Source organism: Leishmania infantum, chromosome 6 (assembly GCF_000002875.2).
Source record: "Leishmania infantum JPCM5 genome chromosome 6".
Classification (NCBI taxonomy): Eukaryota; Euglenozoa; class Kinetoplastea; order Trypanosomatida; family Trypanosomatidae; genus Leishmania; species Leishmania infantum.
Window position 1 is genome coordinate 355,242 of NC_009277.2, and position 24,373 is coordinate 379,614.

Genomic DNA, 24,373 nt, shown 5'->3' on the forward strand with positions numbered 1-24,373 from the left:
GCGAACAGCGTCGAGGTGGCAGAGGGGCGGGACGGTGCTGCGAACAGAGTATGGAGGAACACGGAACACTGTGGACGGATGCGCAAGCAAGCGAACTCACGAACATATCAAAAGAGGCACTGCTACCGCTGCTGCTGTTGCTGATGATGATGATGCTCCGAGTTGCTGGTGCCAGCGGGCTCTATCAGAGGACGCGCCGCCCGTGATGCGAGGTGAGACCGATATCTATGCACGTCTGAACGTGTGCGTGTGTATGCGGCAGCTCCGATCGTGCACTGCACGCTTGACACCAACAACAGCACACGCAGCCATGCTCTCGTTTCTTCTCGGAGCCATAGGCGCGTCTTTGCATGCTCCCCATGCTTCACGTCTTCCCCCTTCCGCCTCCTCAGCGTCTCCCGTCTTTCGCCGTGCCGCTCTCTCCCTCTCCCTCTGCATGTGTGTGTGTGTTTCAAGACCACTCGCCTGGGCATCCAAACCTCTGCCCCCCCCCCCCCCCAAGCCCCAAATTCCCATCCCTATCCCACCCCGATCGATCATCTAGCTGCGCGATGAAGCGCTCCATACGCACACTCGAACAGCTGCAACTGCGCTTAACAAGTGACGCGGCGACCACCGGAGGCGGCAGCAGCCGCACTGGGACCACCGTTGAGCAGCGCCGTGCCGCCGAGGCAGCCAAGCAGAAGCGGTTGGCAACGCTGACCCCATACAAGCAGGCAGAGTACCGATGCGTCGAATGCGTTGCAGAGCTGCGGCAGGCGTTGCGCGATGTGGAGGAGTTTGAGGTTGCGTTGGGGCGCCGAACCAGCGCCGGCGTCGGCCGATCGAGAGAAGAGGAGGAGGCAGGAGACGCCGTGGACGCGGACGATGACGAGAGCACGAGGCTGCTCCGCCGACAGGAAGGGCGCCAAGGGCCGTCGAGCTCCACCGAAACCGCTCTGCTAGAGCAGGAGCTTGCTCGTAGCCGGCAGCAGGCAAGGCGTGCTCATCAGCGCCTTCAGCAGCTGCAGCGTGAAGCCGCGCGACTCGCCTCCAGGGCGGCTGCCAAGGCACCCGCAGTTACGTCCTCCGCTGCCGTTGCACCTGTCGCCGACGCCTCGGCTCCTTCAGCAGCACTGGAGGCGCTTGAGTGGCAACGGGCGCTGCCGCACGTCGAGCGGGCAAAGCAGTGGTACCGTGACGTGTTTGGGATAAGGGTGGTGTCGTCTCTGGACGATCCGGTGCTGCAGCTGAACAGACCCGCACAGCCGCAGCAGTCGGCTGGCAGCATGGCGCACTTCGGCAGAGGCGCCAATCCCGTTCCGTCATGCGTGACCGCTGCCGCGGCGTGCTCCTTCTCCTCCTCCGCACAGGCGCGGGGCAGTGAAAGCGCCGCCGGCTGGGTCAGCCCACAGGAAGGCAGTGAGGCGCGCGCAGGCGGCGCCGGCGCGTCGACGGTATCGCCGCTACTGATGCTCCAAAGTGCCCGAGAGGATGCGGAGTTTCGCGAGTTCTTTGCCTCGGTGCAGGCCAATGACGAGCTTATCGACGCGGCCATGGATCGCATCAGCGACGGCGTTCACCGACTCCTGGAGAACGCGCGTGGCATGCAGGACGAGCTGGCGGTGCAGGAGGCGCTGCTGCAGCAGGCAGAGGTGTCTGCGGAGGCGGCCGAGGCGCAGCTCACGCAGATGAACCGCCGCCTCCGCCGCGCCATCCGCGAGATGGAAGATTCGTCGATCTGCATGTATGTCGTGTGCCTGCTCGTGCTGCTACTCGTCCTTGGGCTGCTGTTGCGCGTTGCGAGCTGAGGCGCGCACACCCGTCTTGAGGGGCCGAGCGCGCGTGCATCGTGGCCGGCTAGCTTTTCTGCGTCTGTGGCCTAGACATCGTTCTCTTCTCGCTGCGTGTTCGCCTCCTCTGCTCTGACCGAGCTCGGCACCACACCGCTCTGTCGGTTGTTTCCTCTCTTTGAGGTCCCTGCTGCTTTTCGTCTAGGTGGCTGCGATCTGCGCCGCCGCCTTGCTGTTATGCCGTGACTTCGCCACACATGTGCTTGGATTTACAGCGCCCCCTCCCTTTTAGGTGCGTCATCACATGTGCGTGATGATCTGTGCTTGCTGCCTTGAGTGGACAGCTGAGAAGAGCGAGAGGTGCGCACGCGCAAAGGAAATCGAAAACAGATGCGCATCACGCAGCGCGAGCGCTAGCGTGTACGACGTAGCTATCCATCCCTTCTCTCCCTCGGCTCCGTAGGCCAGTGTCGCCGTGTGGGATCAGAGTCCCAGGGAGGGCGAGGATGGCGTGCGGGGCACGCGTTTCCGCGCAAAAAGGGGGTGGGGAGGGGAGGTCGATCGTGATGCGTAGGCGCTTGTGTACGCGCGCCTACGTGTGCGCGCTGCCAGATCATATTCGAAGCGTCCACAGTGCTCATCCACTGCGTCTCTTTTCCGCTTCCCCCGTTGCGCTGCATCCCAGTCGCCGTGGCGACGTGTCGAGCTGCTCAGTGACGCTCCTTCGACTCGCGCCAGCCTGCCCGACACTCGCTCTCCCGGCCTCGGTGACTCGCGTGAATGTGGGTGCCCTTCCAGCTCTGCGGCGCACACCCTCAGACGCCCCTTATGTGTGTATCCGTGTACACATGCGCGTGCGCTGGCGCACATGCCCCCGCCTCCCCTTTCCACCCCAACGCTTCTCAGCCCGCGTCTCCCCGATCTCACTTGCCTCTGCGAAAACGGGTAACGCACGCGCGCGCACGAATGTCCGCCGTGTGGCAGCGCCGTTGTCAGCCCGAGGTGGCCCGCGGGGTGGCGCACGGAAAACCAAAGCGGGAAAAGAAGCGTCGCCACGGCCATCGCCTGCCAGCTGCTGCTGCGGCGGCAGTCGTTCGACTTTCCATCAGGAGAGCCCCTCTTCTACCTCGCTCCACTCTAGGGCGGGGGAGGGGGAGCGTTGCCGATCTCTTTCAGGTGTCGCACGCACGTACACGGTCACTTCGATACTTGTCCAGCGACCGACGTACACATATGCATGTCGGCTTATGATTGATGGTGAACGGCGTGCCGATGGACTGTGAGCGCTGCCGACGAAGTATCGCCCACCCGCTTGCCCCCTCCTTCTGCTGAACCAGCGCGTGAGTGCGCACCGGGCCCCGGCGGCCGACATGTTTTGGTGTCGTTCTCTTGCGCGTTCTTTGAATGTTTTGCGGTTGCACGCGTTTCCGTGGACGCAACACGGCGACGAGATCAGGTGGACTGACTGATGGCGTCCTCGTTTCTTCGCCTCAGTGGAGGCGTGACGTCTGTCCCACCTCTCAGCGATACGTGTGTGGTCTTCTACTCTCTGTGGGCACGGGCCCCCCGGTGACCGCATGGCCCCCCTTCTTCCTCGTCATCTGCATGGCCCGTGCCTTCAGAGGGCGTCCGGCCACGCCCTTCGTGTCTCCGCTCGGTGGACAGGTAGCGGGAAGGACGAAGCGGGTGCGATGGCACACACGCCCACACACCGCCCAGAAGTCGGATGCCTTACGACGAATGTGCTGACTCGCTCCGTGGCCTCGCGCTGCCACGCACTCCGTCTCTGCCTCTCCACCGCCGCTCTCTCTCTTCTCCCACACACGCTGGCGAAGGAGCGAAGGTACTCGCATGCATACCGGCCTTGTTACACACACACACACGCACGCACATCTTCGAAACCGCATACATACACAGACACGTACAGCGCACGTGCACGCAGACGTACATCGATCGCGCGCACATCTGCCGTTGCACACACTAACCGCTTTCCTCGTAAATCTCACGGACACGCGTGCGTGCACCTATCCGCCTCACCCTGCACTTTTAGCTGCTTGAGAGTCTTACGTGCGTTGAGCTCCTGTAGTCCTCTATTACGCGCCGCACCCCTCTTACACGCCCGAGCACACACACACACACACACACACACGGGCATCTCTCTCTCTTTCTCCGTCTCTTCCCCTTCAGCCTACGACAGCCTTGCAGCGTGCGTCTTCGCACGTAGTCGAGGACGTCTCTCCACGCATGCGTGACTGCGCGTCTTCGACCTGTCAGCGCGCGCGCTTCGTGAATCGTTCTTTCCATTGTGTTGCTGCCCCCTCTGAGCCCTGCACTTGTGTGCGTGCTTGACGTGCCCTCTCAGCTCACACACACGCGCACACACACATACTGTATCGGCGGCGCCTCGGTGCGCGTGCGTCGTGGTTGCTGACCGTCGTTTCCCCTGCTCTTCCTCCGCCTGCGGCACCTGCGCCCGCCGTCGAGAAGGATGATCTCGACCCTCGGCGGCCTCTTCAACCTCAATCACTTCGACCAGTCAAGCTGCGCCAACGATGTCATTGTGATACGCCACAAGGATGGCTCGCTGCGCAGCACCCCCTTCAACGTGCGCTTCGGGCGGGCGCAGATGTGGAGCTACGTCGGTCGCGCCGTGCAGGTGGAGGTGAACGGTGAGCTGACGGCTGCCGTGATGAAGATCGGCAAGGGTGGCAAGGCCTACTGGCTGCAGCCAACCTACGGCGCCTTCGGCGAGGCCAGCCACGGTACGGCGGCGGCCAAACAATCTGAGAAAGCCGGAGGCGGCATGCTGCCTGCCGCCGCTGCCGTGGCGGGGGTGTCGGGCGCCGGCTGTGCCGCAAAGGGCGACGAAGAGGAGCTGGATACCGTGGGCTCGCTTGTCAGTGCTGTGGAGGAAGTCGAGACGTTGGTGCTGAACACGGCGGAGCTGCAGCACCTCCCTATCCGCCCCGAGTCGCCCCCAGAGCTGCCGTCCTTTTCAGCAGCGGGTTGCGACGCTTGGGAAACAGGCGAAGACGCAGCCGCTGAAGTTTCGCCGCCATCGGCGGCGCTGCCACCTGGCCAGCGGCACTCCCCCACTGGCGCCCCGTGCCCTGCGAAAGAAAGCGACGCCAAGCCGTTTTCTAGCGATGCGGGCCGTCAACGGAGGCCCGGCGATCACCACTCCCGCTGTCAGGGCCCCGGCTCCCGTCTACCGCTTCTCCACACAGCCGATGATGGGCATCTCACCATCGAGACGCGCGCTATCCACTCGGCCGGCGACGCGCAGGAGGCGCGACTCGCTCTTCGTGCGATGGCGGCAGCAGAGAAGTCGCGAAAGCGGCTGTCGAAGATGGGCTTTGGCGACGACCCGTACCTGCTGAAGACCGCGCGGGAGGAAGGCCACCTGGGCGACGACGAGGGCGACGACGAGGGCGACGACGAGGGCGACGACGAGGGCGACGACGACGGCCACCTCGGTGGCAACCGTCCCGAACCGCCCGCGGTCGAGATCGTGGTGGACGCTGCGGATGTGTCGCCCTCTTCGCGTGAAGCGACGGTGAGGGCTGCCGGTGACGGTAGTTTCCCACAGGCATCGCTCATCGTCACGCCGGTGGCTGCAGGTGATGGCACTGACACACAAACCATCGACCAGCTTGTGGCCCGACCCGCGACGAGGACGGAGGAAGGTGAGTCAGCGGGCCTGGCCCCGGCGCCGTCGTCGCCGCCGCAACCGCCTGTGGAAGCAGCCACCGCAGCGTCATCGGCCACCTCGGTGACGGGGAGCACGGATAGCTACAAGGTGGTGGACGAGGATGCCTACTTTCTCGACCCCATGGACACCGACCCCGACTACGCCGCGCTCTACGGAGAGGAAGAAGTGGCTCTGCTGAAGGGCGCGTCCTTCGAAAGCAGCGTCACGAGCGGTGTGTCGCCGCCTGACATTTCCATTATGCTGGGCAACATCGCTGCTGACGCAGCCACCACGCACCGCGGATCGGCGAGTGCCAGCGAAGGTGAATCGTGCTCTGCAGTGGAAGGCAGTCGTGTGAGCCGCATCAGTGCGTCGCTTCTCCTAGAGCCACAGACTGTCGGAGCAGCGACCTCCTTCATCAAGCAGCCGCCGCTGCCGTCTTTGCCGTCGCCATCACAACCGACAGCCGAGAATCAGGTCAGCAGCAGCGCCAAGGACGCCGACAAAGTCGCTGTGTCCCACGCGAGCACCGGCGTCTTGCACGCCCCCGAGGAGGTCACGGATGCAGAGGGGCGCCCCGTGAGGCTGACGCCCACCGCCGGCGGCGCCGGTGGCGGCCCGTACTTCACCCGCACCATTATCCCGGTAGAAGCGGATCTGTGGAAGCTGCACCTCAAGGAGGGCTGCAACACTGTCCGCTACCTGGCCCGCAAGGACAAGGGCGACATTGTGTCAATCTCGTGCAACATATTCCTCTGGAACTGGACGGACCGCCTCGTGGTGAGCGACGTGGACGGCACGATCACGAAGAGCGACTTGCTCGGCCACTTCTATGCGATGCTGGGCAAAGGTGCAGACTGGACGCACCCCGGTATCTGCAATCTCTACTCCAAGATTGAGCGCAACGGGTATCGCATGGTGTACCTGACGGCCCGCAGCGTGTCGCAGATCAACCAAACGAAGTCGTACCTCTTCACGCTGCAGCAGGACGGGGTGCGGCTGCCGATGGGCCCGGTGCTAACGGCACCGCAGCGCTTCTTCACTGCACTCACGCAAGAGGTATCGAAGCAGTCTCATGTCTTCAAGATTGCGTGCCTCACGAGTGTGCGCGCCGCCTTTCCGCCCAGCACAAAGCCCTTCTTCGCCGGCTTTGGCAACCGATACAACGACGTCATCAGCTACGATGCGGCGGGAATCCCGACGCACAAGATCTTCATTATTGACCCCTCGAGCGTGCTGCACGTGTGCCTGGTGCGGCAGACGTACCGCGACCTCGGCCACCTTGTCGACGTGACGTTTCCGCCCGTTAGGCGGCACCCCGTCGTTCTGCGCGCGCCACGGCATCTTCAGCGAACCCACGGCACAGGGACGAGTACGTCGCCAGCTAAGGATGCCGCGCCCGGTGGGCGCGACCGACACGCCTACACGCGCAGTCTGCTACACCGATCTTCCTCTGCGTCGTCGTCCTCGGCCACCTCGCTTTCCTCCGCAGCGTCTTCGTCGTCGGACTCTCTGGATCTGCGCGAGGAGGCGAGCGGCGGCGCCTCCGACTGTGGCGCGGAGGGCGCCCCCCACCACACGTCCGGGTCTGGGGCCTCCCCCGGTGGCGGCTCTCTCGCGGGCTGCCATGCATCCGCGGCGTTCAGCTTGGTGGATTCGGAGCGTGTCGACATGGTCGCCGCGAGCGCGCTGAGCGGCTCCGCTGCCAGCCCGGGAGAGCCGCCGGAACTCGACAAGGGCGGCGGCCCTACGCTCACCGGACTGCTTCCGGGGGCTGCTGCTGAGCTGTGGGCCCCACCAGTCCCCACAGCGGCCTCCTCCGCAGTGATCTCGAGCCGCCCGCCCGGGGCCGAAAAAACAGGCGCTCCGTCGACCGCCTCTGCCTTGCCTGCAGTGAAGGCCAGCACCAGTGCCGCCAGCGCGCACAGGCCCAAGTACAACTATGGCCATCGCGCAACCTTCGCTGAGCTGAACGACGACGACGATGACGTGTTCCAGGACGAGGAGGAGGTGCCGGCGGACCCCGAGTTTTCGTCCTTCGTGTACTGGCGCATGGACCCACGCGACCTCATCACCGTCCCCGCGGCGACATCGAAGCCCTCTGCCTCTGCGACACGTGCCAACACCAAGGAGACATCGGAGAAGGAGAAGCCGGGCGCGGTGGCCAGTGGCACCGATGCGCCGAAGAAGGTCGCCACAACCACCGCGGCTGCCGCAGCTTCCACCGAAGACAATGGCCACATGAAGTCAGCGGCGGCAGCGGCACCCTCAGCACCTACACAGACGGGAGGCGCCGCCTTCGACACGGCGAGCGCAGGTGCAGCGTCGCCGAGCGGAGTCTCCGCTGCCAGCGATGCAGCAGCACCGAGGCCCGGCGGCGGTGACGGCAGCCGCCTCTCGCTTTTCTCACTTACGGTTTCGAACTCCGGCACCGGGCCGCCGATGCAAGGGGCGACGAACTCGCTCGACAAAGGCCGAGCGGGAGGCTCTGCCACGGGCGCGGCGGCGATGACGGGACTGACTTCACACGATACCCTCTCGGAAATGCAGAAGCCACAACCGCGGACCCCCGGCAGGCCCGGCAGCCCGTACAACGACTCGGAGGGAGCGGCGGAGACAAACGTGGACGCGGTCAGGCTATCACTCCTGCCGCAATCACTACCACCGCCGCCGCCGCCGACGATGCAGCCTGCCGCGATCTTGCCGTCCACCAGCGGGGGTGGCGGCAGCCGTGGCTTCTTTTCCGCTTTCTCGTTCGGACGCAGTCGCGTCGTCGAGTCGCCGTTGTCGCCCACCTCGCAGAGGGCCGCGCAGTTGCGTGAGGACGCAAAGCAGCGCGCGCTATCGCACCCCGACGCGCAGTACTACTGTGTGGCGCAGCAGCAGCCCGCGCCGCAGCTGGCGCCGTTCCCTGGCGACGGCACATCATCGGCGAAAGCTAGCGCTCCGGCACCGCCGCCAAAGTGAAGCGGCGCTGCCGCGGCGGCGAAGGCGATGATTCTCTTCACGACAGAGTTTGCCGGTGCTACATCAGCACCCTCCATCGACCCGTTGTCGCCCCCTCCCCTTCCCCTCCCTCCTCTCTCTCTCTCTCCCTTTCGCCCGCCCACCCGCAAACCTTCTCCGTCCGTCTATCAGTGTTTCCATCTCTTTCTGTATCTCTCTGTGTGCGTACGCTTGTGTGCAACTTGCAGTGTTGTTTCGTGCCCAGCTATTGCAAACCCCTCCTTCCTTTCCTTTCCCTGCCCTCGCCCTCTCGCCTTTCGGTTCACACCGCTGTGCGTTTGAGCTGTGCGTGCGCGTCTCTGTCCTGGATGCTGCCCTTGGGTGAGGAGAGAGGAAGAGGCCGCGGTGGCGTGGCTGTCGCGCGGGAGGGTGTGTGGGAGGGTGTGTGCACTGTACAGCTCTCTCCTGCAAGCAGAAGGGCCGCATGTACGTGCTCACGCGCTCAAGCCAGTCTCGCGCGCGCTGCGAGAGTGTGCGTGCTCGTGTGAGGGTTCGCGGAATCGGTCGCTCATGCTTATGTCCGTCTTGGTGTTGTGCTCGCGAGGCGGAGCAGCGGCATTCCGTCGCCCCTCCTCTTTCTTTGCTTCTCTGTTCTTCAATTCGCGATCTCACAGAGGCCCGCTGCTCACACCCTCCCTCTCCCTCCCTTTCCCACCTCTCGGCCACCGGTCGGCTCCGTTCCCTCTGCCGTCGAGAAAGGACGGGCATGTCCAGCGCCTCCCTTTCTCTCTCGCGCGCGCGCGTCTTCTGTTGCTTGCAGCACCCACGCTCATGCGTCAAGGCGGCCCCGCGCCGAGCCCCTGCGCTCCCTTCCCTCTTGCGTACCCGTAGCGCGGATGCCGTCGATGCACAAGGCCGGCATGGAGAAGCGCATGCCCTCAAGAGGGTACAACAGCATGCCCTACATGGGCCACGCAGCGAAAAGGCTGACTTCGGCGGAGGTGCGTCACGCACGTGCCAGATGGCGCGCTACGCCTTCCTTGACTTGCGCCCCCCTCTTCCTCCGTCTCTCACTCTCTCTCTCTCACACTCAAAACGCTTTCCTGCACACAACGTCCCCCTCGTCGTGCGGGCTGCCGCCTCCCGCTGACAACTTGCTTTACGCGCACGGCACTCGGCTAGCCAACGAAGCCGAAGCGGCATCACGTGTATCTTCCCACAGAGGCCGCGTGCTTTCGGGCTCTCTAGCCGTTTTTTTTTTGGTCGACTTGGGCTTGTCTCCTCCGCGCGTGCGTGTGCTGGAGCCCCGCTGCCACACTTCCTCCGCCTCTCCAACGCGAACTAAACATACGCAAGCCGCACTGCCTGTTCTGACTCTGTCTCGCCTCTTTCCCCATTCCACCTCTAGCGCGCGCGCACACACACACACACACACAGACGTGCACGAGCGCCTTTCCGTGCCATGGATGTGGACAGCGAGGTGGAGCCGCTGCTGCGGGAGATGTCGAAGCGACTGGCCGTCGTGCGCGCCGATCTCCTGCCAGCACTGCGGCGGCTGGACGAGGACACGCTTCTTTCGCACTACTCCGTTGATGAGCAGGCGCGCCTGTATCTCTCTGCTGCCTTTACCTTGACGCTGTCCCTCTACTCGCTGGACAAGATCACCCATCGACAGGTGGCATCCGGGGGCGGCGCGGCTGCATCCGCCATGGCAGCCTCGACCTCATTGTCGTCGGCTTCCACAGACACGCAGCTGGCGCTGAAGATCGAGCGCATTACGGAGTACATCAAGAAGTTGCAGGAGCTCGTAAAACTGGAAAGGCAGAGGAGGAGTGCGGCCACCGCCGCGGCTTCTGCGGCTGATGCGCCGGCTGGCATTGTCGCTGCCACTACTCCCGGTGCTAAGCGTTCACGTAAGGGTGCTTCGGCCGATACTGCCTCCACTGCCGCCATCGCTGCTGAGCAGCCTGCGAAGAAGGCGAGAAATGAGAACGGCGCGAGCGTCGCGACGGTGCCTTCGCGCGACGAAGAGGATGCCTTTGGCGATGCGCAGATGTTCAGCGTCGTGTCGCGGGTGGCGGGCGAGACAGGAACGCTGGTGAGCCGCTTGGTGAAGCAGGCCATGCCATCCTCCGCGTTAGCCGCGAGCAAGGCCGAGTAGGGCGCGCACTCTCTGCAGTAGCTGAAGCATGCCGTCGCCTCGTCGGCCCTCTTCCGGGCGATACTCGGACAGGCACATGTAAGAGGAAAGGGGGTACGGAGTCATGAACTCCACCCTTAAACCACCCGCCTTTACCGCCCCCCTGCCTCCCCTGCCGACCGTCTCCCACACCCTCACTCCGCCTTCCACTGTCTTGCGCCACGCAGCACTTCGTTCGTTGACAGTGGGAGCGGGGAGGCGGATGTGGAAGCAGTGTGTCGAAGCGCATCTCATGATGTCGGATAGCGGAGAGAGTGGGGAGGCGTGACGTGCAAGGGCGGGCGGGTGCGCAGCGCCCACTAAACCGTTAAGTCGAGGATACGGCGGCAACGGGTGTATGCCACGACGTTACATAAGGATGGGAAAGGAAAGGTGCACGCGCCAAGAGAAAACGAACGCAGGACACATCGACTGAATCAAGGTTATTGTGCCTGCCAGCGCGTGCGTGCGTGCGGGCGGGCGTGTGCATATGTGTGTGTGTGTGCTGCACTCGCGCGGCACCTTTTCTGTCTCCCCCCCCACCCAACGAAAACGAAAAGTCTTTCTCGCTCTCCATCAGCATCCCCTCTTGCTGCCTTCTCACCTCTCTCTCGGTGTCTGTGATCTCTGATGGCAGATATGCGCATGCGTTGCGCACATGTGCGTGTGCATCTCTCGCGCGCTCTCTGTGTGTATGTGGTGGTGGTGGCGGCGCCTGAAAGCTCACCTGATCCTTCCCTTCTTGACGCTGCACCAAATCGCTCCTGTCTCTTGCCACTTGCGCTTCTCTCCTATGCGGCGCTCACTGCGCGGCGCCCCTCCTTCTTCTTGTTGTTGTTCATGCGCGTCCGGCCCTGCGCTCACCGGGGTCGGAGGACGCATGCTCGAGCACCCCCATCGCTGGACGATACACATACTACGCCACCTCCGTGACGCTCGCCGAACACGCGCGCGAGAGAACACGAAATCTTAGCGTCGTATACACACAGCATTCCGCTTTTGGCTCATGTATTTTCGTTCCCATCGCTGCTCTCGTCGCTGTTCCTGTGCTGACTAGGGGTGTGCGCGTGCGTGCTGCTGCCAGCGCGTGCAGCGCATCCTTGTTCGCTCCAGTGACGACATCATCTGCTGCGGTGTGGCCCCATTCTCTCTCCGCGCGCGTGTGCGCACGCCATGTTGAGCTCCTTATCCACTCGCACGCGTTCGACATAGCTTTCTGCGCACGTACACGTGTGCATATCCGCACACACCGCTGCACGCCTTTCTCCGCGGTGTGAGAGACTCTGTGTGTGCGTGTGTGTGAGGTAAGAGAGGGCAAGCGCAACACGGTGCCGAGCGTGCGACACAAGTGCCGCTGCCTCCACGTCTCTCTCTTTCTCTCACGCTCTCTGCAACCGCAATCATCGTCCCTCTCTCCGCGAGTGTTTCCTCAGTGGAAACGGCAGAACGTCGACAGACACACACACATATATATATATATATCTATATATATCAGCGTTCTCCCTGCTGCCGCGTGCATCGCTCTCGCTTTTCGTCGCCTGCTGCCCTGGCGCGTTTCGGCCATCGCATATCTTCATTGCCGTTGTTGGTGCGCATCTCGCTCGCCCCACCTCTCGGCGCGTGGACACTCGCGACCCGCACCGCAGCTCGCAGCATCATTCAGCTGCGACGCAACAAGCGACAGAGAGACAGAAGACGGAATTGCATCACAGTTGACTGCACAGGCGCACCTTCTAAATCCTTTCTCATATCTGCTCACCACGCACACGCACACACAGCTTACCCTTGCCCTTGCCTTGCCTGGGCCACGGCGTGAGGCGGCTCGGTCGACGACAGCCACACACACACACACACACACACACACAGCGAGAGAAGGAGCAAACCCCCTCCTCGTTTTTGGAGCCTCGTGACAGTTGACGTACACGGGGGAGGAAGAGAGACGGCGCGCGCGCGTGTGTGTGTGTGCGTGTCTCCGCCCGTACTTCCGAGCTTAAGCGGCGGCCGCTAAGATGCGAAGAACGGCACCGAAGGCAAGGACCCACCAAAGGACCGAAACACCCGCAATAAGTCGACAGAGCGACGCAGCACACACCCGGCAGCGGCTTCTCTTGCTCTTCCCTCTCCACCTGCGTTCGCCCTCGTCATGGCGACGACGGCATCCATGGCGTCTGCGTCGCCAGAGTCGTTGATGTCAGCGCCGGTGACCACGCCCTCCTCCTCGACTCGGCTTCGAACATACCTTGCCATAGGCTGCGGCGTGGGGCTGCTTCTCTGCGCCGGTGTCGTGCTGCGGCGCCGCCTCGCCCGTCCGCGGCCACCGCCGCGGGGCCCGTGCCCGATGGCGGACAACACGATCGCCCTGCTGCGCGACCTGCACGACGGCCCGTTCCGCTTTGGCGATCCCACGCCGTTTGCCGTGGCGGCGCGGGCAGAGGCGACGCGGCGTATTCGGCGCCAGCAGCGGGAGCGCCGACGGCTGCGCCGGCGCATGCGGCCGCAGCTGTGTCGCGCAAGGAGTTCTCAGCAGTTGCCGTCATGGCGTGCGGCAGCGACCGCGGCGGCCTCCGCGCCTGTCAGCAACGTCCTCGGAGCCGGCGGCCAGCAGACGTTTTTGCGAACGACGGAGAACGCACCCGCGCCGCAAGACCCGCTGCAACAGGGGCGCGATGCCCCCGGCAACGAGCTCACGAGCGGCGGTGCAGCAACGGCGACGGCGAAAGAAAGAGAAGGCCGCGCGAAGGCAGAGGCGTCGTCCCAGCGAGAGGGCGCCCTGTTGCCCTCTGCCAACTCCGCCACCTCGTTGTACGCCGTCGACTCTGACGCCGACAACGACGACCCACGCGACAACGACGGCTACGATGAGGGCGTGTACTCCACCAACGGGCCACTGATGGCGAGGACCGGCGGGCTCCGTAAGATGACATCGAGCGAGGTGCCGCTCATCTCATCGACGACGACGATGAGCAGCTCCTACGACTCGGACTACTCGCGCTCGCCGAGTACCAGCGCCAGAACCACCACCAGCGGCAGCAGCTACTACTCCCGCATCATCACCCCATCACTGATGCAGTCCACGGGGTCGTCTGCAGACTCGCAGGGTGGCGCGTCGTCGCTACTGGCCATGACGACCGGCTCTGTGACGAGCCCCGACGGCATCCCATGGGTGAAGGCCACGCTCGATGGTGGCAGCGTCACGTGGGGCGGCCTTCACGGCTCCCACGACGCACCACAGCAAGCGCAGCAACACAGCCAACACCATAACCACCAGCCACCGCCGAATGATCCAGCCGGGAGCTTCAGCAATATCGCTCAGAACATGGTGCCCATGTCGATGTCTAACCCACAGTCGTCTTCGTCCCCACACTCTATGTCCGGCGCGATGGCTGCCCAAGGGGGCCGCTATCCGGCCCAACTGCTGTGGTGTGGTGCCTCCTCGCCGGCCCCGAGCATCCATGCATGTGGCGGGACGCCGCGGCCGGGAGCGAACACGACATCCCCGTGGACCTTCGGTGGTGGTGACGGCGGCGGCGGTGACAGCAGCGGGTCCCCAGAGGTAGCGTACACAGCGACCTTTGCCTCCGTGCCCGGGCCGGCGCCATCGCTGTTGGCCAGTGGAAGATGGGGCGGCGTGGCGGAGGACGAGGAGTCGTATCAGTACACAGCGCCCGCCCTCATGTACGGGCCGCCGCTGTTCGCAACGGAGATGGATGTCACGGATGCACTGGCGGAGCTGCGCAGCTCGGTGTGCTGCAGCGGGGACCGGCAAGGCAGCAGCTGTCTTGCCGGCGGTGCCTCCAGCACAATAAACACCACCCCCTCTCCCTTCATGAACTCCAGCGTCACCGGCAGCGGCAGCGCCATCATGGCGCGCATAAACTCCTCGAACAACGCCACCTCCCTCCATCAGCAGCAACTAGGGATGTCGTTGTCCTCGGTGCACTACCGCTCTCAGCAGCAGCACCAGAGCACTCACCAGCACACTTGGAGCCACCCGCGAAGTCAGGGCTACTTCTCAGGCACGTCAATGAGCACAGCCAGCGCAAGCGTTGCGTTCCCCACGTACGCTCGGCACACGGCGCACTACCCGGGCGGTGGCAGTGGCAGTAGTAGTGGCAAGCCGCCGAAGCATCAACACCATCACCATCGCAGTAGCAGCGGCTACCATCGCGTATCTTCTCGCACCAGCGTTCGACGTAGCGCGAACTGGTCGCCTGCGAGCTCGCAGTGGCTACCTGAGACGTTATCGACCGTGCAACCTGTCTACGGCTACGACAGCGCGCCTCGCGGTTGGGGCAGCGGCGGCAGCGAGGTTGCCACAGGCGAGAGCACGGCCAGCGGCGGGAACGGCTCCTTCACCCACGCCCCCACCGAAACCCCCATTTCGCAAGCTTCGTCGGCTCTGCGCCGCTTCATGACGACTGGTGGCCGCGCGCATCATACATCAGCGCACGGTAACATCAACGGCAATGCCCACCGTTCCTTCCGCTCCGTGAACTCGACGCTGCGCCACCTCTGCCAGCGCGGACGGCACTGCTGTAGCGGGCGGCTGCGCCGGTACTGGCGCCGGTGCCGGCGACTGGTGCGTCGTCGCGTCATCGCCAGCTGCGCCGTAGCCCAGCTGTTGGTGATGCGCATATTGTGTGCGGTGCGGCGCGGTTCGAGTGTGCTCGGCGGAGCCTGCGCGAGGGGGTGGCGTTGGGTCATCCGCCAGTGGCGGGAGAGCGCCTGCGCTGCGTCTGGCAAGGTGTTGGCGTGGCTGCGTCGAACACGATGGTCATTATTGAAGACTGGCGCGATGGCAGCCGACGAGACAAGTTGCACTGTGGCTACTTCTGTGCCATCGAGTGAAGCAGCCAAGCGACATCCAGGGCACACTTCCACGGTTGTCGACACTGCGGCGGAAGCGGCGGCGGAGGCCAAGCGTGGCGGTCTTCTGATGACGGACACGGCCGACGAGGCTATTAACAAGATCGTGCAGCTGCTAGAGCCAACACCTGGGCGTGTGCCAACGGTCGTGGTCATTCGTGCCCCGCTCGGCTACGACGTGTCGACTGATGCGGCGAGTCTCTGGAAGGCGCTCCACCTCGACAGCACCTCATCCGAAGAGGGCCTTATCGACATCATCATCATGGAGGAGCTCAAGACGGGACCATTGCCACCAGCGCAGGCCAGGGCAGCAGCCGCGGCTACAGGGACCTCATCACAGGTGGTCAGCTTCCCTGCGAACCCGGCGGCGCCGCCGCTGATGCCGCCGTACACCGGCACATCCGACGGTGAGAGGACGACAACGACTGCGGCACCAGCGAAACCGCCGACGTCACCGCTACAGCGGAGGCGGCCACCGCCGGAGCCGTCTAAAGCATCCGCTGCTGCTGCTGCCACGACGCCGGCAAGGGCACAGACCCAGCTGCGCATCTCCTTCGAGATCTATCCAGCACACTTGTTTTACTCGTTGATCTTCCGCGCGGCGGTGCTGCAAGAGAAGGACTGGGCGCTGCGACGCGCGGCTGCGGAGCTCTTCGGCGGCTCCGCTGAGAGCGATGGCAGCGGCAAAGGTCTCGGCGTCAGCGCAGGAGCCAACGCCAGCGCCGGCGGCGGTGTCAGTGTCACACCGGGGTCGCCTCTGTCACTCGCGCGCGCGCTGTCCTTCACCTTCGGCGTCCAGGCGCCGGCGGGAGACTGCGGCAACAACAACAACGCGATGGACCCCTTCAGCCACCACCCACACCACGTCACGGCCGCCGTGGGGGGCAGTGCCACCGGCTTGGAAAACTACTGCCTCTCTCCGCTGTCGCCGGGGCATTTCTGCCGAATGCCGGTCTCCCCGAAGCTGACGGCGCCGTCGCCGCACGTAGGCCTCAGTGGCGGTGGTGGTGCTGCGGCTGCGGCGGCCGGCGTCGGAGTTGCCAATGCGTCCCCTGGGACGGCGTGTGGCACTGTTGCGTCTCCTGTGACCTTGCCAGCGTCTGCGTTCTCCTCCGTGGCGGTGACGACATCGCCCCAGGTCGTGGTGCGCCTCTCTGAGAGCTACAGCTTCCCAGCTCAGCCGCCGCAGATGGTGATGTCACCGCCGCTTGGGACGCAGCCCGGGTTCAAGGCGCCGCTCGGTGCGCTGCCGGCGGACTCGCGCTGCTCCGCATACGGCGGGGGCGGCAGCGCATTCTCTGGTGCTGGCGCTGCCGGTGGCGCCAGCGGCATTGGTGTGCTGCCGTCCGGTTCCGCAGGTCGCATAATCTCCGACAACGAACTTCTTTTCTACATCCACGTACTGCGCACGGCTGTCGGTGACGGCGTCAACACCACGGCGCTGCCGTCGAGCAGGGCCTCGGAGGTGGACGACGACGACGCGGATGCGAATAGTGCGGGCCCGAAGGCAGCAGGCGTGCAGCGGGACGGCGCAGATCCCGGGAAGCAAAGCCCGCGGACGCCGAGTGGCATCAGCGACGCGGCCCTTGTCAGCCGCGAGGGGCCGGACGCTGTGGAGGACAACGACGATGACAGCGAGGACCTCACCTTGCTGGACCTGCGACAGCGCGAGATCGAGCCACAGGTGCTGCTACGCTATCGTTTTCGTGTTTTCCAGCAGGGCTGTCGCTCCCGCAAGGCTCTCGACGCCGTCGTACTGTACACGCAGGACCACGTGGAGCCGTGGTACGAGGAAGCGAAAGCGATGCTGCAGGCTCTGCCGGCCACGGAGAGCTGCCAGGCCCTCTCCTCGCTCTCCACGCCGTCGCTGCGTGTGAACGGGAGCAGCCCCGCACTGCGGCCGTCCGACAGCGTGGGGCGGATGACGTCGCTGGGCGGGGGTGGCGAGGCGACGACAGGCGTTGCTTCAGGCCGCCCGCAGCGTCGCTCCTGTTCGCGCCCGGCGGGACTGCCGCTGCTTTCTATCGGCACCGTGGCGCTGGCGAGCACGCCGGAGCTCGACCAGGTGGACTGCCGCCCCACTGTGGCGAACAGTGGCCCGCTGCAGCTGCCGGCGTGGGCGATGGAGGTGCTCATCCGACGCGAGAGCATGCGCGAGACGCTTGTGCGCGACCTGAAGGAAAAGGCCTTTCGCGTGTGTGCCGTTCCACTTCCGGACATGCGGGTGCATCGCATCCTGCCACCAGCAGTGCCGCGCTACGTCACCGCACACGCGCGCGGCTTCCCTCTCAGTCGCACCTTTGCCGAGGAGGTCCTCTCGCAGCAGCGTGCGCTGCAGTTCATTCTGCTGCAGAGGGAGCAGGAAAACCAACGCGCCATCGCAGCGCGCATCCGCCAGGAGCAGCGCCGGCAGGAGCGCCGGGATCGGAAGCGACGAGAGCGCCGCGCTCGCGAGGAGGCGTCTCGGCGGGCGCAGCAAGGGCGGCAGCAACAGAAGCGGAGCCTGAACTCCCGGAGGCGCGAGTCGGGCGACGGCGACAGTTTGAAAAAGCGTCTGACTGGGGCCCTGAACCCGGCAACCGTCGTGTCGCGCGCCGTGTCCATGGTGAAGCGTTTCAGCGTGGGGAGCGCCGGCCGCGACTTTGGCCACCTGTTTGTGCGCGTGCTACCTCTACGTAGCGACAGCGTGCGCAAGACGCGCACAAGCGCCAACGCAGCTTATCGGCAAGAGTCACGAGCGCCAGCGCCGCTTGGTGAGCCAGACGTGCCGAAGACCTCGCCACCGTCACTGCCGCCGCCGCCGTACCGACACGGCTACCCGGCTGCCAGCGGCGGCTTCTACAGCGCCTCCTCGCCAACTCGGCGGCAGAGCACCGCACCAGAGGGCAACGCGCGAGTTGGTGGCGTTCTCTCCCAAGGCGAAAGCGACCGCGCTGGCTACGGTGCGGCGGAGTGCAGGGACGCCACCAGTGCTGCCGCACCCACCGTCGGCAATGCTAGGCAACACCAGCGCTCGACCGATGAGCCGAGCAGCGCCTCGCAGGTGTACGCGGTGCAGCCGCCGCGCGGACTCCAGGGCATGCGCGACCCCCCTACCGCCGCCGTCTCCGCGACGTCGGTGCAGTCCTCGCCGACGCTGACGGAGGTGGACATACACGTCCTCGGTGGCAGCTCCGGCAGCGTCTCCGTTGAAGTCTCCGCTGATGTTTCGCTGACGGCGAATGCGACGGGTGTGAGCGCCCTGTCCTGCGCCGCGGACGCGGCACCGCGCTCGAGCGAGCGTGGTGCGGGCGGCGACACAGGCGGCAGCGGCCGAGGACGCGCGCCTGCCTCAGCTGGAGCGCCGAGTCCTTCGCCGACATCACCGACGCCGTACACCGCCACGTCACCGATCATGCTGCTGGCGGTGCCGCAGAGCTTATCGGGGTCGCCGCCACCGCAACCGCACTCACCAGCCTCGGCGAACGGCAGCCTGGGCAGCCCACCGCCGCAGTCGCAATCCTGTCAAGGCGACCACAGTGGTGGCGGAGGCAGCAGCAGCGCACCCAAGCCAGTTTCACTGGCGTCTGCAAGCTCCACCCGCAGCTCCCACTGGACTGCTGTGCACACGGCAACCAATGCAAACACTTGCGTAACGCCGCCGCCACCCCCCGCAACCGCCTCCGCTGCGGGCAGCCCCGCGGTGCAGGTCAGCAGTAGCGGTAGCAACGGTGGCTGCGCCGCCAACGCTGTTGGCCACGGCCACGCTCAGATGACGCCTGCCTCCGTCAGCGGCGCTCTGCAGAACCACTTTGGTTCGTCGCCGGCGTCGACCGCGACGACCTCGTCATCGGTGAGTGGGGCCAGCAACACTACGCCAGGCTTCAGCGGCACGGGCGCGGCCGGCTTCCACTCTGGCACCACTTCGATGTCGGAGCGCGGCTTTCCGTTGATGTCACTGCCGCCACCCCCACTACCACTGCCCGCGCTCAGCTCATCTTCTCCTCTCGCGCTTGGCGCGGGCACCATTCCGTCCTCGTGCGTGCTCTCCGTGCCAGACGCACCGACCGCCACACTTATGACCACCCGCGATGCGAGCCTCGACGTCTCAGCGGGCGGTCATCGTCACCATCAGGACACGACTGTACTGTTGCTGCTGCCGCAACAGCCATCGAACACCAGTCAGCCGCAGCGGTCGGTGCAGAACCCGGCGTCACCTGTCCCCGCCACTTCGCCGTTCAACGCGGAAGGTGCCACGCACCTCACCGTGAGCGGCGGTACTGCGCAGAATCACATGAGCAGCCGCAGCAACTACTCGTTCCAGCTGCCCGACGATGATGGAGTGCCGGCCGCCTCGATGACGCCCATGCCGCTTGCAGTGCCCAACAACAGCATGTACGGCACCTTTGACGCGTATTACGGCCACAGCGTCGTGACACCGCAGGCAGTGCTGCTGCGCCAGCAGGCCCAGGTGGCGGCGGCGGCCTCCGTCGCACCCTTGTCGGCCATGCGAGCGCTGACCTCACCGCGGCACCGGGCAACCGCCAACACTGCAGCGCCGCTGTCAGCAACCGTGACACTGGCGGCGGAGAGAGACACTCGAAAGGGTGAGCTGCACAACGGCGGATGCGCCGGTGATCTCGATGTCCGAGGCCCCGCTGGTATTCTCAGCAGCGCCACGTCGACACCAGCTGCAGGGGCTGCCGCCGCTGCTGCTGCTGCTGCTGGAGGCAATGCGCAGCAGTTGCCACCGCCGCCGCCGCATTTGCAGGCTCCACGCAGCGGGCCGCGGCGAACCAGCTCTGGCCTGCTGCCGTACACGTACTCGGCCGACTCCGTGAGCAGCATGTATGGCACGACGCACTATCCTCTCTACCAGTACCCGGACGACTCGAACGGCGCAGCAGCAGCGGCGTACACGGGAGTCTCGCCGCCTACGTCATCGATGCCCGGCGCGGCAGTGATGGGTGGTGGCAGCAGCGCCACAACGGCCGCACTAGCTGGGTCCGCCCACGCCGGTGCCTCGATGGTTTACACGTACAAATCTTCGGGCTGTAGCAGCAGCCACGTCCTCGGGGTGAGCGCCACCGGCGTCACGCAGGTCTACACGTCTCCGGGCAACTCAGCCGCACTCTTCGGCATCGGTGGGGCTGGTCGCCCCGAGAACTGGAGTTCTCACTCGCAATCGCCGCGCGTGCCGGACTCGCCGATGGACGTGAACGCCAGCGCCATCGCCCCTCTGTCGCTGCCGCTTGCGCAGGATACGCACATGAACCGCCTGAAGCAGTACAACAAGCTTCTATCCGACCTCCTCGGCGTCGCCGGCGGCCCGATGCGCAGCGGCATCTCCTTCTACTACACCTACGGCGATGCCACGGCGCTGCTGTACAACGCGTCCATCCGGGCTCCCTGTGACGAGAACATTCTCGAGCTGCTAGACCGTCAGCAATGGGAGAAACAGCAGGAGCTTCGGCAGCTGCCACGCACCGACGGCGGCAGCGGCGGCGCTTTCTCCGACTCTGGGGGTGCGTCAGACAGCAGCACGTCGGTCGGCGATAAGATACCGATGCACACCAGCAGCGGATCCTACTCCCTGTCCAGCTCAGCGACAGACAACACTGGGGCCTGCCGGGTTCCAGTCACCTTAGCCGGCATTGGCGCATCTCCTCCAGCTGCAGCGCAGCCTGCGCCTCAACTGCAGGCCACGCTCCACGGCAGCGGCAGCGCAGCTGTAGGAGACGCGAATGCCGCTGGTCAAGGGGTGCGCAACGCTCGAGAAGACTCCTCCGCCGCCCGCGCCGCCGCTGCCGCGGCAACCGAAGATGAGGGCTGCTCGTATCTTGAGTACGGCGGTCTTGCCGGGTTGCAGGACACGATGGACGCTCTGGAGTCCGAGCAGATCGAGGCGCAGCGGGCACGCAACACGCGCTTTTACTCCATCTTTGAGCACCTCCATCACGCCTACCACGACACTGTGCTGGAGGCAATCGGCAGCGGCAGTGCCCAGCCTGCCGGGCTCAGCCCCGTCACGGCCGCGACCGGCTCCCTCTACGCGGAGCTCACCGGAGGGGTCGGCACAGAGTACTTCTTCCCTTCCGCCGCGTCTGCCGCGGGCGCGGCGGGTGCGGAGCGGCACGCTGCGTCTCCACACTGCGTCGGCCACGCCACCGCGCCAGGATCGGTTACCCCTCCACCTGGCCTGGTGTGCGGCGGGGCGGGTGCGGCAGACACGGTGGGCCTGCCGCGCTGGCGGCGGCGGTTATGGAGCCGCGTGTGCGCGCTTGTGGCATGGGTGGGCTCCCTCGTGGGCCTCGGGTGCAAGCCGCGCGGCGACTCGGCCGCTGTGGGAGCGCACACTGCGGGTGGCGCCACCGATAGTGGTGTGGGGATGCCTTGGCGCTCGTCGCAGCTCGCCCCAGACGGCGCGAAGTGTGGCTTCGATCCAGCCAAACTCGCCGAGTACTTCCCGGGCGAGCGCATCGTGACGTTTGGCGACGAGTGGTGCATCGCCTCGCGGCTGGACATGCACAACGGACACTTCGGCCTCTCGCCTCTGCAGGTGTGGATGGCCACGCGCTACTCGCGCCGCTTCGCAGGCGAGGTGTACCTGATGGACGTGATCGCAGCCGGCGGCGACCCGTACTACCCAGCTGTCCGTGTCTTGGATGAGATCGTCGCGCATGCCGTGCTCTACTACCACAACCACAGCCTGCGGGACTTTGTGGAGGATCTGGAGGCGGAGCTGGGGCTCGTGTATGTGCCACAGACGCTCTGGGGCAGGCGCGCGCTGGGGCTCCCAGATGACGATGCCGAGGTGCAAGAGCTGGAAGGGCTGCTGTACACTGCCACCCGACGTCGGCAAGACCGCCGCCGCCGGCAACGCGCTCAGGAAAAGTATCGGCAGCGCCGCCGCTGTAGCGACGGTGCAGGGGGCGGCTTCGAGAAGGGCCGCGCTGCGGTGTCCCAAATTCCACTGCCTACCACGGCGGGCGCCTCACGCTCGGCCGCCGCTGACAGGCACTGCCACACGGATGGGGCACCGGCGCCGCCGCCGCCACCGTTTCCTTCGCTTGCGGCCGACGCGGCTCGTGAGGGTGAGAGGCAGGGAGGTCCGACGGCGGGCAGCCGCCGCGACCGATACCGCTCTTCCAGCCCCCAAGCTCCGACGATCAGCGGCACAGCTACTCGGGGCAGCGTCGGAGGCGCCAGCATTGCCTGCCCGCTACTGCCGAGCCCGGTGAGCAACCGTGACGACCTACCGTCTGTCGCGGCGATCGCGGCAACAGCGCCAGCAAACCTCCCCCCACCGCTCCAGCAGCATCACCGTCCTCGGCGCCACGATAATGACCGCCTCGAGGATGAAGAGATGGCCGAGTACACCTGGATCCAACTGCAGGGCAAGGACCAGGAGGAAGACGAGGAGGTCTTCTACGGCGCAACGGCCGCCGCCGCCGCGGGACTTGGTGGTGGCGACATCAACATCGCGCCCCACGTGTACGACGCGGTGATGGAGCGCGAGGTATATGACGAGCGCATGCTGCTGCGCGAGCTGGACCACTTGAAGGAGTTTCTCGTTGACAACCGCAACGTCCTGTCGTCCGCGATGCTCACCACGGCTGGCTCAAACTCGCTCGAGGCCGTCTTTGGTGTCCCGGCGACGGTGTTCCCGTTTCTGCTGTGCGCGCGCGAGAGCGTGCCATTTGTAGCCTCCATCTTCGAGTCCCTCTCTTACCACTACGGCCCACTCACCTACGACAACTTCTCCAAGTACACCTACGATGTCTACCACCGTGACCGGCCCGACGTGCTGCGCCACACTCCGCGCATGTTCCGCATGGTCAACAAGAGCCGCCGCGGCTGCATCACTTACGAGGAGCTGTGCCGATGGATGGCGCGGAAGCTGAGCTGCGGCAACAATGTTCAGCCGAACGGGCACCTGCTGGCGACGAGTATGTCGCTGCGGCTGCCGCTCGCCCTGGTGGCCGAGTCTCGCGACGAGTGGGACGCGTACCGTTGCGTACTCAAGTCGCTCTCCGACGGCGATGACGAGGAGTACTGAGGGTTGTCGATGACGACGAGGTGCATTACACATATCGCTGGGCTGAGGTGTGTGTGCGTGTGTATGTATGTGCATGGGTGTATGTGTGCTAGTCGCGGTGGTTGGGCTTAGTGGAGCGATGACCACGGTCGCGCTCGGTTTCTCTGATGTTATTAGCGTGCGCCCACCTGCGCGTTTTAGGTACGCGGGGGTAGCCCTTTCCGTCGACGGCGTGATGGAGAGAATGGCTGACCATGAGGACGATGATAGGCGATGCGCCAGCGCGTGCTTGCGCATTTTCGTTTTTCATCTTGATTCAGAGCTAAGTAGTAGCATACCACGCAAGAGTAATCATGTAGCATGCATGTAGGTGCACGAGTAGGCACTCTCTGTCTCTGTCCGGCATCCATGATGCTCTTCGGCCGCGTGCGTGCGACGCCTCTGTGTGAGTGCACGTGCGCATGTGTGAGAGCTGTCCAGGCCTTTCCTCTGCCTACTCGTCCCACGCTCAGACAGGCACAGAGGAATGGAAAAGAAGACAAGGACGCAACGCCAGCCGCATCGACAGCGCGCACGTGTTTGCGGTGTGTTGTGCGTCGATGATCAAGCGGCCAAGCGTCCAGCTTCACGCGAGGAGGACTGCATCGCTGCTCCTGTGCGCGTGCGTGCCCGCGTCAATGCACGTTCGACTCTTTCCCAGGTTGGATACCCCTCCCCCCCCAAGCTGCAGACGACCCTCACCCTCTTGAGGCTTGCACCCAGGCCCATCAGCCTCTCTATCGCTTTCTGACTTCTGTAGTGCATCCCACCCCTGCATCCTCCTCTCTCACACACGCGCACGTGCGCATGCTTGAAGCATACGCGAAGAATTCAAAGGCCTATATCATCCTCCCTCCTCACAC

The 24,373-nt window shown here is 65.0% G+C and overlaps 4 protein-coding genes across 4 annotated transcripts; all 4 read left to right on the forward strand.

Annotated features, from left to right (window-relative positions):
• Positions 1 to 551: 551 nt before the first annotated feature.
• On the forward strand, positions 552 to 1,790 carry LINJ_06_0850 (conserved hypothetical protein; the record flags this gene model as incomplete). The annotated part of the gene is made up of 1 exon (XM_001463128.1): positions 552 to 1,790. One exon carries the CDS (start codon positions 552 to 554, stop codon positions 1,788 to 1,790), a length of 1,239 nt encoding a protein of 412 aa, XP_001463165.1.
• A 2,470-nt stretch (positions 1,791 to 4,260) lies between these two features.
• LINJ_06_0860 (putative lipin) lies at positions 4,261 to 8,430 on the forward strand (the record flags this gene model as incomplete). Its single annotated transcript, XM_001463129.1, has 1 exon — positions 4,261 to 8,430. One exon carries the CDS (start codon positions 4,261 to 4,263, stop codon positions 8,428 to 8,430), a length of 4,170 nt encoding a protein of 1,389 aa, XP_001463166.1.
• A 1,441-nt stretch (positions 8,431 to 9,871) lies between these two features.
• On the forward strand, positions 9,872 to 10,570 carry LINJ_06_0870 (conserved hypothetical protein; the record flags this gene model as incomplete). Its single annotated transcript, XM_001463130.1, has 1 exon — positions 9,872 to 10,570. The coding sequence occupies one exon, from the start codon at positions 9,872 to 9,874 to the stop codon at positions 10,568 to 10,570; it is 699 nt and encodes a 232-aa protein (XP_001463167.1).
• Positions 10,571 to 12,731: 2,161 nt separating this feature from the next.
• Positions 12,732 to 23,492, forward strand: LINJ_06_0880 (conserved hypothetical protein; the record flags this gene model as incomplete). The annotated part of the gene is made up of 1 exon (XM_001463131.1): positions 12,732 to 23,492. The coding sequence occupies one exon, from the start codon at positions 12,732 to 12,734 to the stop codon at positions 23,490 to 23,492; it is 10,761 nt and encodes a 3,586-aa protein (XP_001463168.1).
• Positions 23,493 to 24,373: the final 881 nt, after the last annotated feature.